We start from the raw sequence: 18833 nt of genomic DNA, 5'->3' as shown, positions 1-18833 counted from the left end.
GACGTACACAAAGTGATACTTATAAACCTAGGCCACCTAAATAAGAGAGCTGTCGGTTAGGCTGCATTGGCAGAGTAGATTTCATACTAGAACAGGAAGTGCTACAAATCAGGGAAGGGGGTATATATAGGCACAGTTGTGTGTGTATCTATATATAGAAAACCAACTTTTAAGATGTATACAGGACACCTAGACAGTAAACAACAGCTGAATGCAATACACAGTGATTCCAAGGAACGTGTGATGCGAAGAAAAGTCCCTTCACTCCCACTCTGAGGGCCATGAATGTGTCATGATTTCAGGATATCCTCAAAGAATATGTAGAAAAACCTGCATTCCTACTGTTGTTACTTGTACAGCCCTCTTCTGCATATTGAGTTGAGCTGTCCTGAATGCCTAACCTTTTGGCAGATATCCAAGACAATCCATTTTTAGTACAGACATCTCCCCTCCTTCCATCTGCACTTTAGACTGCAATGGGTCAGGTTTTTAGGGAAATGCCGCCTACTAAGCTCTAGACTAGTAGTTCTCAAACTTAACATAAGACTAGCCTTACTGGGTCAGATTAATGGTCTATCTAGCTCAGTATCCTGTTTTCACAGTGACCAATCCAGGTCACAAGTACCTGGCAAAAAAAAATAGGTAGCAACATTCCACGTTACCAATCCAGGACATGCATTGGCTTCCCCCACGTCTGTCTCAAAAGCACACTATGAACTTTTCCTCTAGGAACTTCTCCAAATCTTTTTTTAAAATTAGCTACGTTTACCGCTCTTACCACATCCTCTGGCAATGCGTTCCAGAGCTCCAACTATTCCGAGTGAAAAAATATTTCCTCCTATTGGTTTCAAAATAGCCCCTGTAACTTCAACAAGTGTCCCCTAGTCTTTGTAATATTTCATCGACCTACTTGTACCCATTCTATACCACTCAGAATTTCGTAGACTTCAATCATCTCTCCCCTCAGCCATCTCTTTTCCAAGCTGAAGAGTCCTAACCTTTTTAGTCTTTAAGCTAAACTAAACCTTAGGCTTATACTGCATCTTCTCTATAACAGTAGAGCTTGGCTCGGTTTACAGGAAGTTAGAAAGGAGAACAGATACAATATGGATTTTGAATAATATGGAGAGGAGCGGAATTTACAACTTTGAAAATAGCCAAGTTTTCAGATGTTTTCAAAATGGTTGGAAAGAGCCCAGATCGCGCAGTTGAATAGGAAAATTATTCCACAGCTCAGTAATTTTGAAAAGTAGAGACTTCCTTAGTTTGCCAATGTAGGCAATACCTTTCAACGTAGGAAAGGACAATTTAAATTTTTGAGTAGATCTGGTAATGTCAGATCTTACAGAATTCCAAGACAAGGGAATTAAAGGAGGAAGGATGCCATGCAAGATCTTAAATGTTAAGCAGGCACATTTAAATTAAACCCTGGAAATTATTGGAAGCCAATGAAGTTTTTGCAGGAGCAGAGAGACGTGATCAAATTTACTTTTTGCAAAGATCAGCCTAGTAGCAGTATTCTGGATCCGTTGAAGTCAATGAAAGTTTTTCTTGGTCAAGCTTAAATAGACTGAATAAACCAGCCTCGAAAGGATGATTGATTGAACAAGGACAGCAAAGTGTTGATGATGGAAACAGGATCTCACTTTAAACATATGGAGACTAAAAACACATTTTTTTTTTAACCAGAGAATTAAGATGATCGTTGAATGAAAGTGTTGAATCTATGACGACACCCAAAACTTTACTTGAAGATTCTGAAGGCAACTGAATAGACAAAGGTAGCTGCTCTAGAGAAGAGTTCCACCCCCTTTATCGTCTTGGTTGCTCTTCTTTGAGCCTTTTCTAGTTTGTTTTGGGAATCCCCGAGATCCGCTAGGCTAGCCACGTCAGCGGAGCCCGAAGAGCCGTGCGACAGCAACAGCATAGAAATTGACGCAGGCACCGAGGCAGTAGCGGGAAGCTGCCGCTGGCTTTCAGGCAGACCAGCAAGGGAGCAGATTGACATGCTGGAATCCAAAGGCTGCACAGACTGTCACACTGTAGTCTGAGAGGGAGATACAGGCATAGCCTGCTTTCTCATGAAAGCCCGATACATCATATCCACAAATTCCAGCGGAAAATAGTCCCCGGCGGCTAGAGCCGATCTGCAGAACTCAGATTTGGATGGTTTGAAGACTTATGAGACTTTTCCTCGGAACTGCGCTTGAGTTTCGCGAAAGTGCCCTCCTGGCCCAATTTTGACGTCCCGGACGCTGGAATTGCGTCTCCGGTGGAATCGGAGGAAAGCAGGGCCTCTCCGAAGGAGGATAGTGCGGAATCCACGCACGGTTTACGCCCCTTGTGGGCCGCGGCACACAGAATACATGGCTGCGAAACTGCAAGCCATCCGCCGCATTTACGGCATGAATCCATGCCATCCTGTCCTGAGGTGGCCATATGTGAATTTGGAGCAAAAATAAAGCTTCTTAAGTCCAAAAAAATATAGTTTTAAAAAGTTTAAAGAAAATTAAAGATGGCCGCCGCGGGTGCCAATTTTGCCTAAAAAACGCCCGTTAAAAACAGCAATTTTAGGATTTTACAGGTGGGGGAGGGACCAGGGCATGCAGGGAAACCCCCATAACCCCGATTTGAGCACGCCCCAAAAAGCACAGTTACTTACCGTAACAGGTGTTATCCAGGGACAGCAGGCAGATATTCTTAACACATGGGTGACGTCACCGACGGAGCCCTCGGTACGGACCTTTTAACTAGAAGTTTCTAGTTGGCCGCACCGCGCGTGCGCGAGTGCCTTCCCGCCCGACGGAGGAGTGCGTGGTCCCCAGTTAGGATAAGCCAGCTAAGAAGCCAACCCGGGGAGGTGGGTGGGACTTAAGAATATCTGCCTGCTGTCCCTGGATAACACCTGTTACGGTAAGTAACTGTGCTTTATCCCAGGACAAGCAGGCAGCATATTCTTAACACATGGGTGACCTCCAAGCTAACAAAGAGGGAGGAGGGATGGTTGGCCATTAGGAAAATAAATTTTGTAACACAGATTGGCCGAAGTGTCCATCCCGTCTGGAGAATGCATCCAGACAGTAGTGAGTAGTGAACGTGTGAACTGAGGACCAAGTGGCCGCCTTGCAGATTTCCTCGATGGGCGTGGAACGGAGGAAAGCCACAGAAGCAGCCATAGCTCGGACTTTGTGGGCCGTGACAGATCCTTCCAGTGAGAGACCGGCCCGAGCATAACAGAAGGCAATACAGGCAGCAAGCCAATTTGAAAGTGTCCGTTTGGAGACAGGACGGCCCAAACGGTTGGGATCGAAAGACAAAAAGAGCTGGGGGGATGTTCGGTGAGCTCTGGTACGATCAAGGTAGTAAGCAAGGGCACGCTTACAATCCAGCGTGTGCAACGCCTGTTCTCCAGGATGCGAGTGAGGCTTAGGAAAGAAGACGGGAAGCACAATGGACTGGTTGAGGTGAAAAGCTGAGACCACCTTGGGAAGGAATTTAGGGTGGGTACGCAGAACAACCTTGTCATGGTGAAAAACAGTGAACGGTGGGTCGGCAACCAGTGCATGCAGTTCGCTAACCCTCCTGGCAGAGGTGATGGCAATTAGGAAAAGCACCTTCCAGGTAAGAAGCCTGAATGAAGTTGTGGCAAGAGGCTCAAACGGAGGTTTCATAAGGGCAGAGAGAACCACATTCAGGTCCCAGACGACGGGAGGAGGCTTGAGAGGCGGTTTGATGTTGAAGAGCCCTCTCATAAATCTTGAAACCAGCGGATGAGCCGTGAGGGGTTTTCCGAGAATAGGCTCGTGAAACGCAGTGATGGCACTGAGGTGGACTCTGATGGAAGTGGTTTTGAGGCCAGCGTTGGACAGCGAGAGCAAATAGTCCAAGACAGTTTCCACCGCCAAAGAGGTGGGTTCTTGATGATGCCGGAGACACCACGAGGAGAATCTGGTCCACTTCTGATGGTAACATTGAAGAGTGGCCGGTTTCCTGGAGGCGTCCAAAATGAGGCGGACCGGTTGAGATAGATTCTCCGGAGAGGTCAGCCCGAGAGAAACCAAGCTGTCAGGTGGAGGGAAGACAGGTTGGGATGTAGTAGAGACTGATTCTGCTGTGTAAGTAGAGTAGGAAACACAGGAAGAGGAATGGGCTCCCTGGAGCTGAGTTGAAGCAGAAGGGAGAACCAGTGTTGACGAGGCCACCGAGGGGCGATGAGGATCATGGTGGCATTGTCCTTGCGGAGTTTGGACAAGGTCCGCAACATCAAAGGAAGTGGAGGGAAGGCATAGAGGAAGCGATCCCTCCAGTCGAGCAGGAATGCATCCGGGGCCAGACGGTGAGGAGAGAAGAGTCTGGAACAGAATTGGGGCAGCTGATGGTTGTGAGGTGCTGCAAAGAGGTCCACCTGCGGAGTGCCCCATCGAGCAAAGATGGAGAGTAGAGTCGGAGGGTCCAACGTCCACTCGTGAGGTTGAAGGATGCGGCTGAGATTGTCGGCCAGAGAGTTCTGTTCGCCCTGGATGTAGACCGCCCTGAGAAAGAGATTGCGGTCCGTGGCCCAGGTCCAGATGCGCAGAGCCTCCAGACAAAGGGGGCGAGATCCGGTGCCGCCTTGCTTGTTTATGTAGTACATGGCGACTTGATTGTCTGTGCATAGGAGGAGGACTTGAGGACAGAGAAGATGCTGGAAAGCCTTGAGGGCGTAGAAAATGGCTCTGAGTTCCAGGAAATTGATGTGATGACGACGCTCCTGTGGGGTCCAAAGTCCCTGGGTGCGTAGATCTCCCAGGTGAGCTCCCCACGCGTAGGGGGACGCATCTGTGGTGATGATCATAGAGTGGGGGGGCAGATGGAAAAGTAGACCCCTGGAAAGATTTGAGGAGTTCAACCACCATTGGAGAGATTGCTGAAGAGATGATGTCACAGAGATGGGATGAGAAAGAAGATCCGTAGTCTGTGACCACTGGTTGGCGAGCGTCCACTGAGGTGTACGAAGGTGGAGACGAGCCAGAGGGAGGACATGCACTGTCGAGGCCATGTGACCCAGGAGGACCATCATCTGTCGAGCAGGAATGGAGGGATGCAAGAGTACCTGACGGCAGAGATGGAGCAGGGTCTGCTTGCGATCGGAGGGGAGAAAAGCCCTCATTAGCGTGGTGTCCAGAACTGCTCCAATGAATTGAAGTCGCTGGGTGGGAAGCAGATGCGACTTGGGGTAGTTGATCTCGAACCCCAGGAGGTGGAGGAGAGAGATGGTGTGATGAGTAGCCTGTAGCACAAGTGGAGACGTAGGTGCTTTCACCAACCAATCGTCCAAATAGGGGAACACCTGGAGGTTGTGAGACCTGAGGAAGGCCGCTACCACTATGAGGCACTTGGTGAAGACCCTGGGTGAGGAGGCGAGGCCGAACGGTAGCACCTTGTACTGATAGTGGTGGTGCAGTACCTGGAATCGCAGGTAGCGGCGAGAATGTGGATTGATGGAGATGTGAGTGTAGGCCTCTTTGAGGTCCAGGGAACATAGCCAGTCGTGTTGAGAAAGAAGAGGATAGAGTGTGGCAAGGGAGAGCATTCTGAACTTCTCCTTGACCAGACACTTGTTGAGGTCCCTTAGATCGAGAATGGGACGGAGGTCTCCCGTCTTTTTGGGTACCAGGAAGTAGCGGGAGTAGAATCCCTGCCCCCTTTGATCTGGAGGTACTTCTTCGATGGCATTGAGAAGGAGGAGGGATTGAACCTCCCTCAGGAGGAGGGGGGTTTGAGATGAGTTTGAAGCAGACTCTACGGGAAGGTTGTCCGGAGGCAGAGTCTGGAAGTTGAGAGAGTAGCCGTGGCGGATGATGTTGAGGACCCACTGGTCCGACGTGATGACTTCCCAACGGCTTGAGAAAATGGTGAGACGACCCCCGATAGGCTGTGGAAGAGGTAGCGAGGGTGGATGACTGGCTATGCCCTGGAGAGAAGAGTCAAAAGGGCTGAGATTGTTTAGCAGGCTGAGGAGGCTTGGAGGGTTGGGTGGCCTGAGACCGAGCCTGGGCATGGTGCTGCTGTTGACGGGGTCGCCGAGATTGTTGGGGAGGCGGATTGAGTGGCCTGGCTGAGAACCTCCGCTGGTAGGATGATTGAGGCCGATAGGGTCGAGCAGGTGGAGCCTTCTTTTTCGGCTTGATTAGGGTGTCCCACCTAGTCTCATGGGCGGAGAGTTTCTGGGTGGTGGAATCCAGTGACTCTCCAAAAAGCTCATCCCCGAGACAGGGGGCGTTGGCCAGGCGGTCCTGGTGGTTGATGTCCAGGTCGGAGACTCTGAGCCAGGCCAAGCGACGCATGGCTACAGCCATGGCAGAGGCCCGAGAGGTGAGCTCGAAGGAGTCGTAGATCGAGCGGACCATATACTTGCGCATTTGGAGAAGGCCAGATATGTGCTGCTGGAATAGCGGGACCTTGCGCTCAGGAAGGTACTTCTGGAGGGCAGACAGCTGTTGGACCAAGTGTTTGAGATAAAAGGAAAAATGGAAGGAATAGTTGTTTGCCCTGTTGGCAAGCATGGCATTTTGGTAAAGCCTCTTGCCAAACTTGTCCATGGTCTTACCTTCTCTGCCAGGAGGGGTAGAGGCATAGACACTGGAGCCCTGAGTCTTTTTTAAGGTGGATTCCACCAGAAGGGACTCATGGGGCAATTGAGATTTGTCGAATCCTGGAATAGGGATGACACGGTAAAGGTTGTCCAGTTTACGGGGAGCTCCCGGTACCGTGAGGGGATTTTCCAAATTTTTGTAGAATGTCTCCCGTAAGATGTCATGTACGGGAAGTTTGAGGAACTCTTTAGGAGGTTGCTCAAAGTCTAAGGCTTCTAAAAAGGCTTGGGACTTTTTGGAGTCAGATTCAAGGGGAAGTGACAGAGCAGCAGACATTTCCCTCAGAAATTTAGAAAAAGAGGACTGCTCAGGTTTAGAGGAGGCATCAGGCGCCGATGGTTCCTCATCAGATGAGGAGGGATCCTCCTCGGTACCGAGAGGAGTCTCCTCCCATAAATCCGGATCCCTGACCTCTGGTGCGTGTCGGGACACCGGGGTGGAGGGTGCGGTGTGGTGAGTTTTGGACAAAGATTTACCAGAGCGCACCGAAACGGCACCAGGGGAGGACGATCGGCGTCGTTCTCGGTCCCGAGAAGAGTGCCGTACCGCCTGGTGCCGAGCAGGATCCACTGTGGTTCGAGAATGAACCACAGGATCATCAGGAAGTTGTTGTGCCGAAAGGATCGGCATCGAGGTGTTTACCGGTACCGAAGGAGTGGACACCGGGGGCTCGGTGCGGGGCTCGGGCCGGTCTGGTACCGGAAGGAGCGGTGCCAGGATAGAGGGTAGCAGTTGTTCAAGCTGTTTCTTCAACTGCTCCTGAAGCTGAGTTTGTAGGATGGCCGAGATACGGTCATCCAGGGGTGGCATCGGAACCGCTTTCTTTTTCTTCGGTTCCTTGGATGCCGCTCCACGCCCCGGCGATGAGGAGGCCGATGACGAGGCACTCACCGTTATCGGGGCGGAGCGTTTACGGGACCGGTGCGATGCCGGTATGGACGGTGTCGTCACCGTAGCTGGAGGGCGCTCGAGGGAAGAGGAAGGCTTCTTAGCCGGCTTACCTGGCGCCAGTGGCGCCGATGCGGGATCGGTCGGTGTCGAGCTGGACGGTGCCGATTTCTGCGGTACCGCCGCTGAGGGTGATGAATCCATCGCCGACTCGGAGCCGAAGAGCAGGGTTTGCTGGATTCTTCGGTTTTTAAGAGTACGTTTTTGTAAAGTGGCACAGCGGGTGCAGGAATCTGCCCGATGCTCCGGACCCAGGCACTGCAAACACCAATTGTGTGGGTCAGAAACGGAGATCGGGCGTGCACACCGCTGGCACTTCTTAAAACCGACCTGCGGGGGCATGAAGGGGAAGATAGCCTCCGCAAAATCGAAGTCCGAGGCCTGTATAATGGCAACAGGCCCCGCCGGGGCAAAAACGAAAGAAACAATAAAAATCAAAGTTTTTTTTTTTTTTTTTTTTTTTTGCAATTGAAAGAAAAAGGAAACCCGAAGGTAGAGGAAGAAAAAAATATAACAAAAGCGCGAGCGGGAAGGCAAAAAGTGATTTCAACGGCCGTTGAAAAAATACACGCGTCTTCTTCGCTCCGCGGAAACGAAGAAACTGGGGACCACGCACTCCTCCGTCGGGCGGGAAGGCACTCGCGCACGCGCGGTGCGGCCAACTAGAAACTTCTAGTTAAAAGGTCCGTACCGAGGGCTCCGTCGGTGACGTCACCCATGTGTTAAGAATATGCTGCCTGCTTGTCCTGGGATAATCGGCAAACTCTGTGACTCACTGACACCACATAGACATGTGCTGCAATACATTTCAATGGCAGCCAGTAATACACAGTGCAAGCACAGGGAGATCAGTACCTCAGGAGCTGATTAAACTGGATTTTATCAGGTCTTCTGGCCGCCTCACCTTCCCTGTCACCTCAAATTACGACCACCAGGACCCCTCGGGGAAATCAGGGAAGACATGTGGCGCGGTTCTGATCCCGGCTTACCTCCTCGGAACTGCAGTAGTCTGCGCTCTACCCCTTTGTGGACGAACCAGGGGAAAGATGGCTCCCAATCCTGGAAACCTGATCCAATCTGCAGGCTGTCCAGAGGGCTTACTGAAGTTTCAGGCTTACAGAGCATCCTCCAGAAGCAGACAAAATTTAAAATGTCTGCGATCTCCCGCTGAAGGATCACTCGTTCAGAGTTGATTAGCAGCACATTGGTAAACCCGTGAAATAAATAAAAAAAAGGACTAGGAAATGAACACAAATCACGAGCAGAATTAACTGATTTCAACCATGCAGAGAAGCTGCAGGATCAAAACAGCAAGACAGGAAGCTCCCGGGCAGGTAGGCCAAAGGGAAGGAATCATCTTTTAGTTATCCTGCAGCAGAAGCTATCAGACATACAAGAACCCTCTAGTTCAGCCTCCAGAGGGATTGTACAAAAAGGAGAAGAGATATGCTTTATATCCATCTCGTCTTATTTTCTTCATCTGGATCCTTTTTCCATTCTTTAAAGGATCTTGTTTTTACTCTAATAGCCTCTTTCACTTCATTTTTTAGCCATGCAAGCTCTCATTTTTAAAGATGAAATCCGGTAGAAATATCTGCCAGGGATTGCAACTATTATGCTGCTATTGTAAACGTTCAAAGTTCAACGACCACCAGATAATGGTCTGGCCAACACCGACCCCCCAATCTTACTGAGAACAAATAGCAAATCAAGAAAATGACCACTTTGGTGGATGGCTGAGAAAAACTGGAAACTGAAAGCCTCTGGAACAGGGCTGCCCAAGTCCGGTCCTCGAGATCTACTGGCAGGCCAGGTTTTCTGGATTTCCGCAATGAATATGCATGAGAGAGATTTCCACATCAAGAAGGCAGTGCAGGCAAATCTCTCTCATGCATATTCATTGCGGATATCCAGAAAACCTGGCCTGTCAGTAGATCTCGAGGCCTGGACATGGGCAGTCCTGCTCTAGAACATAGATGACAGCAACTTGGGAACTGGACTCTAATAAAATCCATTATCAGTTTGGAAAGAGTAAAAAAAAAAAAAAAAAGGTAGACAGCCTTTTGCTTGGCCATGGTGCCCATTTAAACGTGTTGTAATTAGGCCAGACTGGCATGTGACAAATAAATCAAAGGACAGAAACACTGTAAAACATTGAGCTTCTAAGAACCAACTTATGCATGTGGAATCTTGCACACTTCCATCCACCAGTCAAGAGCTGATATCCTACCGTTCCCAGCAGGCACTGCGACTCCTGAATTGCTCCGTAACAGCCCAGAAAGCCCACGAACATCATCACGGCACCAACAGCAATCAAGATGTAGATCCCTGAATGGGGAGAAAGGAAAGGTAGATGAACAAAACACCCCAACACAGCATTTATGCAGCCCTTCATTCATAAGCCAGAGTCCACCAGAAGAGGCCCACAAAAACAGAAGCAATGGAGAAAAACAGTGGGACCGGACAAGGCGCCTTCCGAGAGCTGAAGGAATGAAGTCAAATGGTGTTTATTATAATCTAAACATGTACAGTAAATAAAAACCCTGTGCATGTTTGGATTATAATAAACACCATTTGACGTCATTCCTTCGGCTCTTGGAAAGCCCCTTGTCTGCCGGAGTCCCAGTTTTTCTGCATTGCCTTCATTCAAATACTGTGTGTGGGGGGGGGGGGGGGAAGAGACACCTTGGTAGAGATGCATAATCCTCTGGAATAGGAGAAATCCTTGGCCTCATTTTTTATTTTATTTGTTTGAATCTTACCTGTTCTTTGCACAGGGGAAATAATCATTTATCAAGTCCAGATCTGAATCTGGAGGGGTGGAGGGCAGAGGCATTTTAACCCCCCCCCGTCCCTTATTGAAAACTGGCTGAATGTTTTGGGAAGCATGATTAAGAGCTTGACTATGTTCTTATTTAAAAAATAAAAGAAAAAAAAGGAAGGTATGAAGATCAGGACATTTCCTGCTGCATTAAATCCTATGATGTGTTAACAATATAAAAATTCACTTTCCATCACTACATCTCAAACTGTTTATCCACAGATCAGTAAAGTCTGATCCTGCTCAAGCTCCATCATCGCCCTTCACAGCAGCCAGAAGCTACATTTACTGGACCAGACCCCTATAATCGAGTTGCATGCCCAAGAGAGATTAAATTCTGCTACCGACACTGATGACGTTTTGTGTCCCTCAGCAAATATTAAGGGGGTAACCTTCTAACAATGAGGAGCTTGCCAGTTCAGGGGTTCAGTTTCATTTTCAAAGGGAGACCCCCCTCAGCATTTTTACAGGATAATTACTACTATTTATTCAAATTTAGCCCATGTCTTTTCTGTAGAGGTTCAAGGCGAGTTACATAAAGTAGGGTACGTCCCTGTCCCCGGAGGGCTTACAATCTGTTTGTCCCTAGGCTTCTCTGGTCCTCAGTTACTGCTCTCACCACTAGGTCACTCCTTATTTATTCATGTTCAATTAATACATCCCTATATTAATATTGCTAGTAATGCAGCAATCCACGTCTGCCTTAATATACAGTCACTAAAAGCATTTAACTCCTGCTCATGTCACTTCTTACGAATGCAAACGCCTGAAGACACATTGCAAATAAACACACTCTTCCATTTTAATGTTGCACGCTTTCCTGTGTCTGTTGCAACCCGCTTAGAATTTTAGACTGGCGGAATGCAAGTTGTTTATATGGATTCATTTCAACAAGCTTAGCTGTAAAGGAGATCATGCACTCAGTGACTTCACCACTGAACAAAAGGACACACTGTGTTAGCTGAATTGTATAATATACCATTACATAAAACCTTGATTCACTTCAAGGGAGATATCCTTCATTTTCAGGAAAGTACCCCTGGCTGCCGTCATCGTAAAGATTAAAAGGCACTGAACTGGCTGGATTCAAAATGGCTGCTACTGGTATCTGATTGCTGTGAGGACGCCGTTGAAAGTCAATTTACCTTAAGTTTCGTCGATCAAAATGCCGAAACGAAGGGGCAGAAGTGTCAGTGGAGCCTCCCGACGCTCGGTAGCCCCGTTGCCTACGGTTAACGACATTTTTCGGCAACTTCTGAGCGAGCAGGAAACGTCGGGGAATCGCCCTGTGAGTGTCCCGGCAGAGAGTAGTGCCGCGGGGTCTCCTCAAGGGCTTGACATCACGCTGAGCCCCGACGTCAGGACGCCTCCGCTTCAGCCACAAGCGCTGGGAGCCAGCTCACCCAAAGAGGAAGTGTTCTCCCCCCGAGAGGCCAGTTTGTTGGAGGGCTCGCTACAGGGAACAACCCAGAGTGATTCTCTCCTCTGGAAGGAACCAGCGACTGGGACAACGTTGGCTGAAGAAACTCAGGACACCAGAGAGGTAAAGCACTCGAATGAACAATATTTAAAGACACAAGTTACTTTTATTCCTCCTGATAAGCCCTCTGAAGTCACTTTAGACTCTCTATGGGATTTAGTATCTAAATTAGGGAATTCCCTTAATCCGCAAATAAAACAATTGGATCAAGAGATAAAAAACCAGAAAGGAGAAATCAATTTATTAAAGCAAGATATGGTACTGTTGAAGCCCGAAATATAAGAAGAAAACAAGGAACTTAAAACAATTAAAAGTAATCAAGATCTACTTGTTAAAGATAATTTAATTATGAAAACAAAATTGGAAGATCTTGAAAATAAGACTCGGGCTAATAATTTGCGCTTAATTAACTTTCCAAAAATTTCATCAATTTCTCCACGAGAAATGATAAAGCGCTACTTTCTGGAGATATTAACAATACCTGAGGATTCTTTACCACCTTTTACAAGAGTATATTATTTGCCTACAAAAAATCAGGATCCTCAAAAGAAAGAAGATGAAGGAACATCGCAGGAAGTACCCTTGGACGTTTCCACTTTATTGGAACAATCAGATAGAGAATTGGCTATCCCAGCCACTCTCTTACTGACTGTAGCTTTGGCTCCAGATAAGGACTGGATACTTAAACTTTTCTTTAAAAATAGGTCTAAGGACTTCCTGGGTCTCCATATTCAAATATTTCCTGATGTCTCTAGGGAGACTCAGAAGAGAAGAAGGGAATTCCTAATGTTGAAGCCAGGTGTGACTCAGATTGGAGCTTTTTTCTTTCTTAGATATCCATGTAAATGTGTCATCAGATATCGATCTTTTAAATATGTTTTTGTAGAACCAGCTCATTTGATTGCTTTTCTTTCTCTGAAACGTCTTGAGTGTGGAATACCAACTGTACCTAAGTGATAATTAGCTCTGCATCAGCACAGATTCAGTAATTTTCTTTCTAAAATTTTTTTCTTCAATTTAATTACGGTACTCTTTTCGTTAACCTTGGATCCCAATTGAGGACTAGTGTGTGATTAAGATAAGGAATGTTTTCTTTTTTCCTTTGATCCATTATTAGGATTGGAAGTCAACCTAAATGTTATATTTTCTTGATTATACTTTCTGTACAAGTTATGCTTGATAATAATGTAAAATCTTATAAATAAAAAAAAAAAAAAAAAGGCACTGAACTACCGTGTTCCCCCAAAAATAAGACAGTGTCTTATATTAATTTGGGGTCCAAAAAACGCATTAGGGCTTATTTTCGGGGGGTGTCCTATTTTTTTCATGTTCAACAATCATATCTCTCTTCCTCTTCTCCACCCGATTTCTTCCTCTTTCTTTCAACCCCCCCCCCCCCATGTGCAGCTTCTTTCCTCCCCTCCCATCCCCCTGTGCAGCAGAACCCCACCGACCCTCCCACCTTGAGACTGACATACCTCCGCTCCGAGGCCTCCTAAAGTAGCAGGGGGTGGAGGTTGCTGAATCGACAAATCCAATTTTTTTCAGCAAATCAGGTAGCACTAGTGTCGGGGACATTCGGGGATCAATATTAACTAGGGCTTATTTTTGGGCTAGGTCTTATTTTCAGGGAAACAGGGAAGGAGACGAGAGAAATCTCAGGATATGAATTTAATTCATATCCCTGTCAATGACTGCATCTTTATCTCTCTTTTCTTCGCTAATATTGGGCAAGCTCCTCCTTCTCTTATATCAAACCCCCCCCCCTCAATTTTCCAAGCTGTAGTGAAGCTTTTACAGTTCCAGGGTCATGCTTGTGATGTCAGACTATCCATCCAAGGGGTGGCTACACGTTTCTTACCTATTAAAATAATCTATTTAAGCGCTCTGTTTGGACGAAGGGGATCTTACGGTGAGCACATGACTCCATGCTACCCGACATTGCCATGGTTTTACTTTGCTGAATGTTTGGAGATACAAATGCGATTTCCCTAAGGTCTAAACAATTTATAGTCCACCTAATTGCCTAAGCGGATGCCAAAAATACGTACATAAAAAAAGGTCACCTAATGAAAGGCATCAAATTTACATGTACAATAAAACACAACTCATCCTGCTCCCCTCATGAGATAAATGCGACAGCCTGGATCTAACACACTACTCCTTTCACTAAGGTGCGCTAGCGTTTTTAGCACGCGCTAAACGAAAAATACTAACGCAAGCTCTCTGGAGGCGTTAGCGTTTAGCGCGTGCTAAGCCCGCTAGCGCACCTTAGTAAAAGGAGCCCATAGTCTTCCTTTTAAAAAGATTTGCTAAATAAATACATTCATTTTTAACCATAAAAAAAAAAAAAAAAAAGATTTATTTGCTAGTACCCTTCATTAACCTAATTTACAAAAAGGCGCAAGTTCCTTAGTACAGGTCCTGCAAATGAAAATACCTCTCTTCAAAACGAATTTTCCTCAATGTTGGAACAACCTGTACACCCTTCAGACCTCAATGCTCTATTCTGTACTCAAGTAATATTCCATCTTCTTTCAATGCCTTGTATATTAAAGTATGATTTCAAATGCAATCTTTTTCCCTCGGGCGTCCAGTGTAGAAACAGCATAAACCAGATAAAAAGCACACTGCAGTGCCCCAATATTGTATCTTCACAAACCCAAGAACAGAGCATTGTAGCAGAAGTCCAAGCCGCTAATCGCAAGACTATAAATTATCAACATGATGCAACCCTTCACAATCTGAAAAATGAACCTTGGACAACTTTCTAATTTATGGTTCGCTGTGTTACCTAAAAGTCACTCCTAAATTACAAACTTGTGAAACCAAATAGATTTCCCTATACATACATACCCTGTTTCCCCCCAAAATTAGATCTATCCCGAAAATAAGCCCTAACATAATTATTAAAGATGCTGCTAATATAAGCCCTAGTTAAGCCCCAAAAACAAGCCCTAGTTAAGATCAACCCCTGAAGCCGCCCCCTCCCCCTCAGAATGTACCTGACACTCCCCGACACTAGTGCTGCCTGATTTGGCCTCGGAGCGGAGGAATGTCAGTCTCACGGTGGGAGGGTCGGTGGGGTTCTGCTGCACAGGGGAAGGGGAGGAAAGATGCTGCACATGGAGGGGGGAAGGAAAAAGGAAGAATTGGGGTGGAGGAGAGGAAGGGAGAGATGATTGTTATACATGAAAAAAAATAAGACATCCCCGAAAGCCCTAGTGCGTTTTTTGGATCCAGAATTAATATAAGACACTGTCTTATGGTATAATTGTATCAGGAATTTGCTCAAACCTATCCAATTAACATCATTTCAAGTTTTAACATTTAAGAATACCTTATTTTCTTTCAACAAACATGCAATTGAAATGAAAATATGTTTATTTTTCATTTGATATCCCGCTTAATGCAAAAGGTCAAAGCGGCTTACAGAAATGAAATCAAATGAAAAAGGCACACCAATAATATAAGATAATACAAATCAAACAAGAAACACTCGTAACAATCAAAATAACAATATACAAATAATTAAAACATCATTAATGAAACATAATAATGCCTTGAATTTCATTCAGATTACACCATAATATTAAAAGCTTTCTGAAAAAAGTCTTTAAATGTGATTTAAACTATAAAAAAGGCTGCGCAGCCTGAATAAAAGGTGGAAGAAAAAGTAAGTTGAGGAGCGCGTAGCTTCATAGTGGGTCATTCTCAGGGAAGGAAGAACAAGTCTGTTGGAACCCAGTGAACGTTGCGAACGTGATGGAGTATAAGTTACAGTAACAGACTAAATAAGCCAAAGGGACATCAAAACTTCAACAAAACTTTATTCCTGTGGAAAAGACGGACAATTACAGAAGACTTGACACAGGCCGTGTTTCACCCACACAAGTATTGCATCAGGAGCTCAAGGAAACCAAGAGGTGTCCAGAAATAGTATCTCCAAGGTTATAGCAGTGTAGTCCTAAAGAAAGCAGCGTTCCAAGGTCAAACAAGATCAGCAGCTCCCTTTGGCTGTTCTGCTGTTGTTGCCACCATCTCGGATTTTGCAGACTGTTGCTTTCAGGGACCTTCAAGCTAAAAGAAGGCATGTTTGGCAGGCAGGCTTTGGGGGCCTTTCCCTGGTTTCTGCCCTGGGCCCCTGCATTTCTAACACAGAGGCCCTCAGTTACACCTATCACTAGGATTCGTCAACATAACATTTACCCTGTTGACTGTACTTATGCTTATATTTGGATCATTTTACTCTTGTTCTGCTGTTAACAAAAGTTAAGGTTTTTTGTCAAGTTGTACAGCCCTTTGGGCGAATTTCTTCATAAAAGGCAACAGATAAAGCAGGAAAGATAAAAGATGTTTGCACAAGAGAAGATAATTGTGTTTCCATTCTCGGTTGAGAAATCTGACTCTAGTTCTGGCTTTGGCACTCTATCCAACAGCCATGATGGGGGGGAGGGTACTTCTGCAGCTCAGCCAGAAAGTTTTACATTTTGCAGGATTTAGCTTCAATTTATAAAGCTCTTGCCAAGCCACATCAAGTAAACACTCAAACAAAAGTAGTTGAGCACTTGAAATGTAACTGTACATCAGCAAAAACTGACTACTCCATATAAATAAGATTTGCTAATGGGCAAACCTACAAATAAAATGCAGGAATGACAAAATTGTTCCTCCAATAGGTCCAAATGAACCAAAACATAATATTGTCTGGCAAAATACTATCCTCAAAGTGTCTCAAATTTGCTCCTCAGTAATACTTGAAATGGTTTGTATGTATATGCATGGGCAGTCACCCTCCAATGCGTGCCACAGTTGGCAGGATGTAGCGAGACCAAATAGCACGGCACAGGCCAGGAGTTTGCAGACGTTATTAAAAAAAAAAAAAAGATCAGGAAATATCTCCAACAGTTGCTCTATTAGAATCCTGTTTGCTTCCTCGGATAAGAGTTCTAGTAATCTGGAAGGCATGCACCACTGTAACTCGGTCAATAGATAAGTTTGGCTTTCCAATGCTCCAGGGATTCTCAACTTACCATATTTTTCGCTCCATAAGATGCATCTGACCATAAGACGCACCCTAGATTTAGAGAACGAAAAAAAGAAAAAAAAAACAACAACATTCTGAACCAAATTCTCCCTGCCAGGCTCTGCATCCAACCCCAAACTCTTTGCCAAGCTCTGCACCCTGTCCCCTCTTCCTGCCCGGCTCTGTAATCTGTCCCCCTCTGGTGGTCTAGTGGCTGGCAAGCAGGCAGGAACAGGGCAGATAGGCCTAGTGGCTGACAGGCAAGTAGGGATAGGAGATAAGGCAGGCAGCCCCCCCCCCCCAAGTAGGGACAAGGCAGGCAGGCCTCCCATGCCTCCCCCCAGGCAGGGACAGAGCACAGGGCAGGCAGGCCTAGTGGCTGGCAGGCAGGTAGGGATAGGAGACAAGGCAGGCAAGCAGCCCCCCAAACCTTCCCCAGGTAGGGACAGGGGACAAGGCAGGCGGACATTTGGCATCTCACTGAAAAGATTCTCTAGTGACAGCAGGTTTACAAAGAAGCATTTCCTTGGAGGGCCTCCCTTTGACATTATTCTGATTTTTAATGCCTAATTTTAATAACGTGAAAGCCGACGAGAGTGGGTTTGGCTTTTCCCACACCGCTTCCCCCTACCTCTTCTTCTCTAGCGGCAGAGCAGTGCACAAGGCTGCCCGTCTGTCTAATCGGCTGACTCTTCTTCAGCGGCACACAAGGCTGCCTGCCTGGTCCCGCGCCACTTCCCGCGAGAGTTCTCACGGGACCAGGCAGGCAGCCTTGTGCATCACTCTGTCGCTAGAGAGGCAGCTGCGTCCAGCGAGGGAGGGAGGGCGGGGGGGGGGTATTCGCTCCATAAGACACACCCTTATTTCCACTCACACTTGTCTAGAATGACTCACCTATTGCACTGGAAATAAGATTTTATAAATATTCATTTAATTTAAACTTAAGCCCTTAAAAGGAAGAACTTCCTGATATTTCTTACTTCCTTATGGATGTGAGGGATCTCCCGCTTGGCAAAATTAAAAAGAATTCCTCCTGGGGGAGGGCAATGTCCCTCTCCCCCACATGCATTTACTAATGATGTTTACCAGCAACTTCTATCCCTATTTCCCCTGCATTTCCTCAAGCCTCTCCTGTTATTAAACCGCTTGAAGGGTCCAACAGTTGTTCTATCTTTGCCCTGCGTCTTCCCTTGTTTAGTGCTGTGTGTGTGGCAAGACAGCATCGTTCATAGGTCTTCCAATCCGTCCCCTGAAGCTCTTCCAGCATCAGGGAGGCCTAGGGAATTAACTTTCCCAGGTCACGTCCCCACGTGCTTCCTTACACAGGAAAGCCACATCCCAACCATTCTCATGACCCCCTGAACACATTGCTAGTTGACCTCGCTTCCTTGGGCTGCCTTGGACATATCAAGAGAGGTCCAGTAGCATCTGAAAGGATTCAAAGTGTGCTGGGCAATGAGCTTCAACAGACACGATACAAATCTTAAGTAAAAGTTAGATAATGCTACTCATTTCTTAGAAATAAGAGCAGAAAGGAAGGTGAGACGACAGAAAGTAGTTACAACACAGGACAGGGTATGATAGTGTCTATGATAAGGGCCTGAAAACAAAACGCTGAACAGTGTGCCTTAATGTTTAATCTAAAGTGTACAGCTAAGACACAGGATGAGAGTGGATGCCATACTATACACATGAAGTCTCCCTCAGCATTAGTAATTTCCCAGGCTTCCTTGTGGCTTGCTTAGTACATACACTGATAGCCCACCAATCTGAAGAACTTCCACCATTGGCAGCAAAGATGTTATAAAAAGACAGTAAATGGACAAACTATACATCATACAAAAAACAACTTAGCAGGCATCACCCACGCCCCGAATATCTCTGGAAACAAGCCTCAGAACAAATCAGAGGGTAATTTGACAT

General features: G+C 46.4%; 1 protein-coding gene across 1 annotated transcript in view; it reads right to left on the bottom strand.

The window, feature by feature from the left end:
* The window catches only part of CD81 (CD81 molecule), a 71845-nt gene that overhangs the window by 12568 nt on the left and 40444 nt on the right, over nt 1-18833 (bottom strand). The window contains exon 3 of the mRNA XM_033928473.1: nt 9814-9911. Coding sequence (XP_033784364.1) covers nt 9814-9911 — 98 coding nt within the window. The remainder of the gene's footprint in view (nt 1-9813; nt 9912-18833) is intronic.

The sequence above is a fragment of the Geotrypetes seraphini genome, chromosome 19 (genome assembly GCF_902459505.1).
Source record: "Geotrypetes seraphini chromosome 19, aGeoSer1.1, whole genome shotgun sequence".
Lineage (NCBI taxonomy): Eukaryota > Metazoa > Chordata > Amphibia > Gymnophiona > Dermophiidae > Geotrypetes > Geotrypetes seraphini.
Note: the sequence above shows the minus strand (reverse complement) of the source record. Positions and strands in the feature narration are given on the sequence as shown.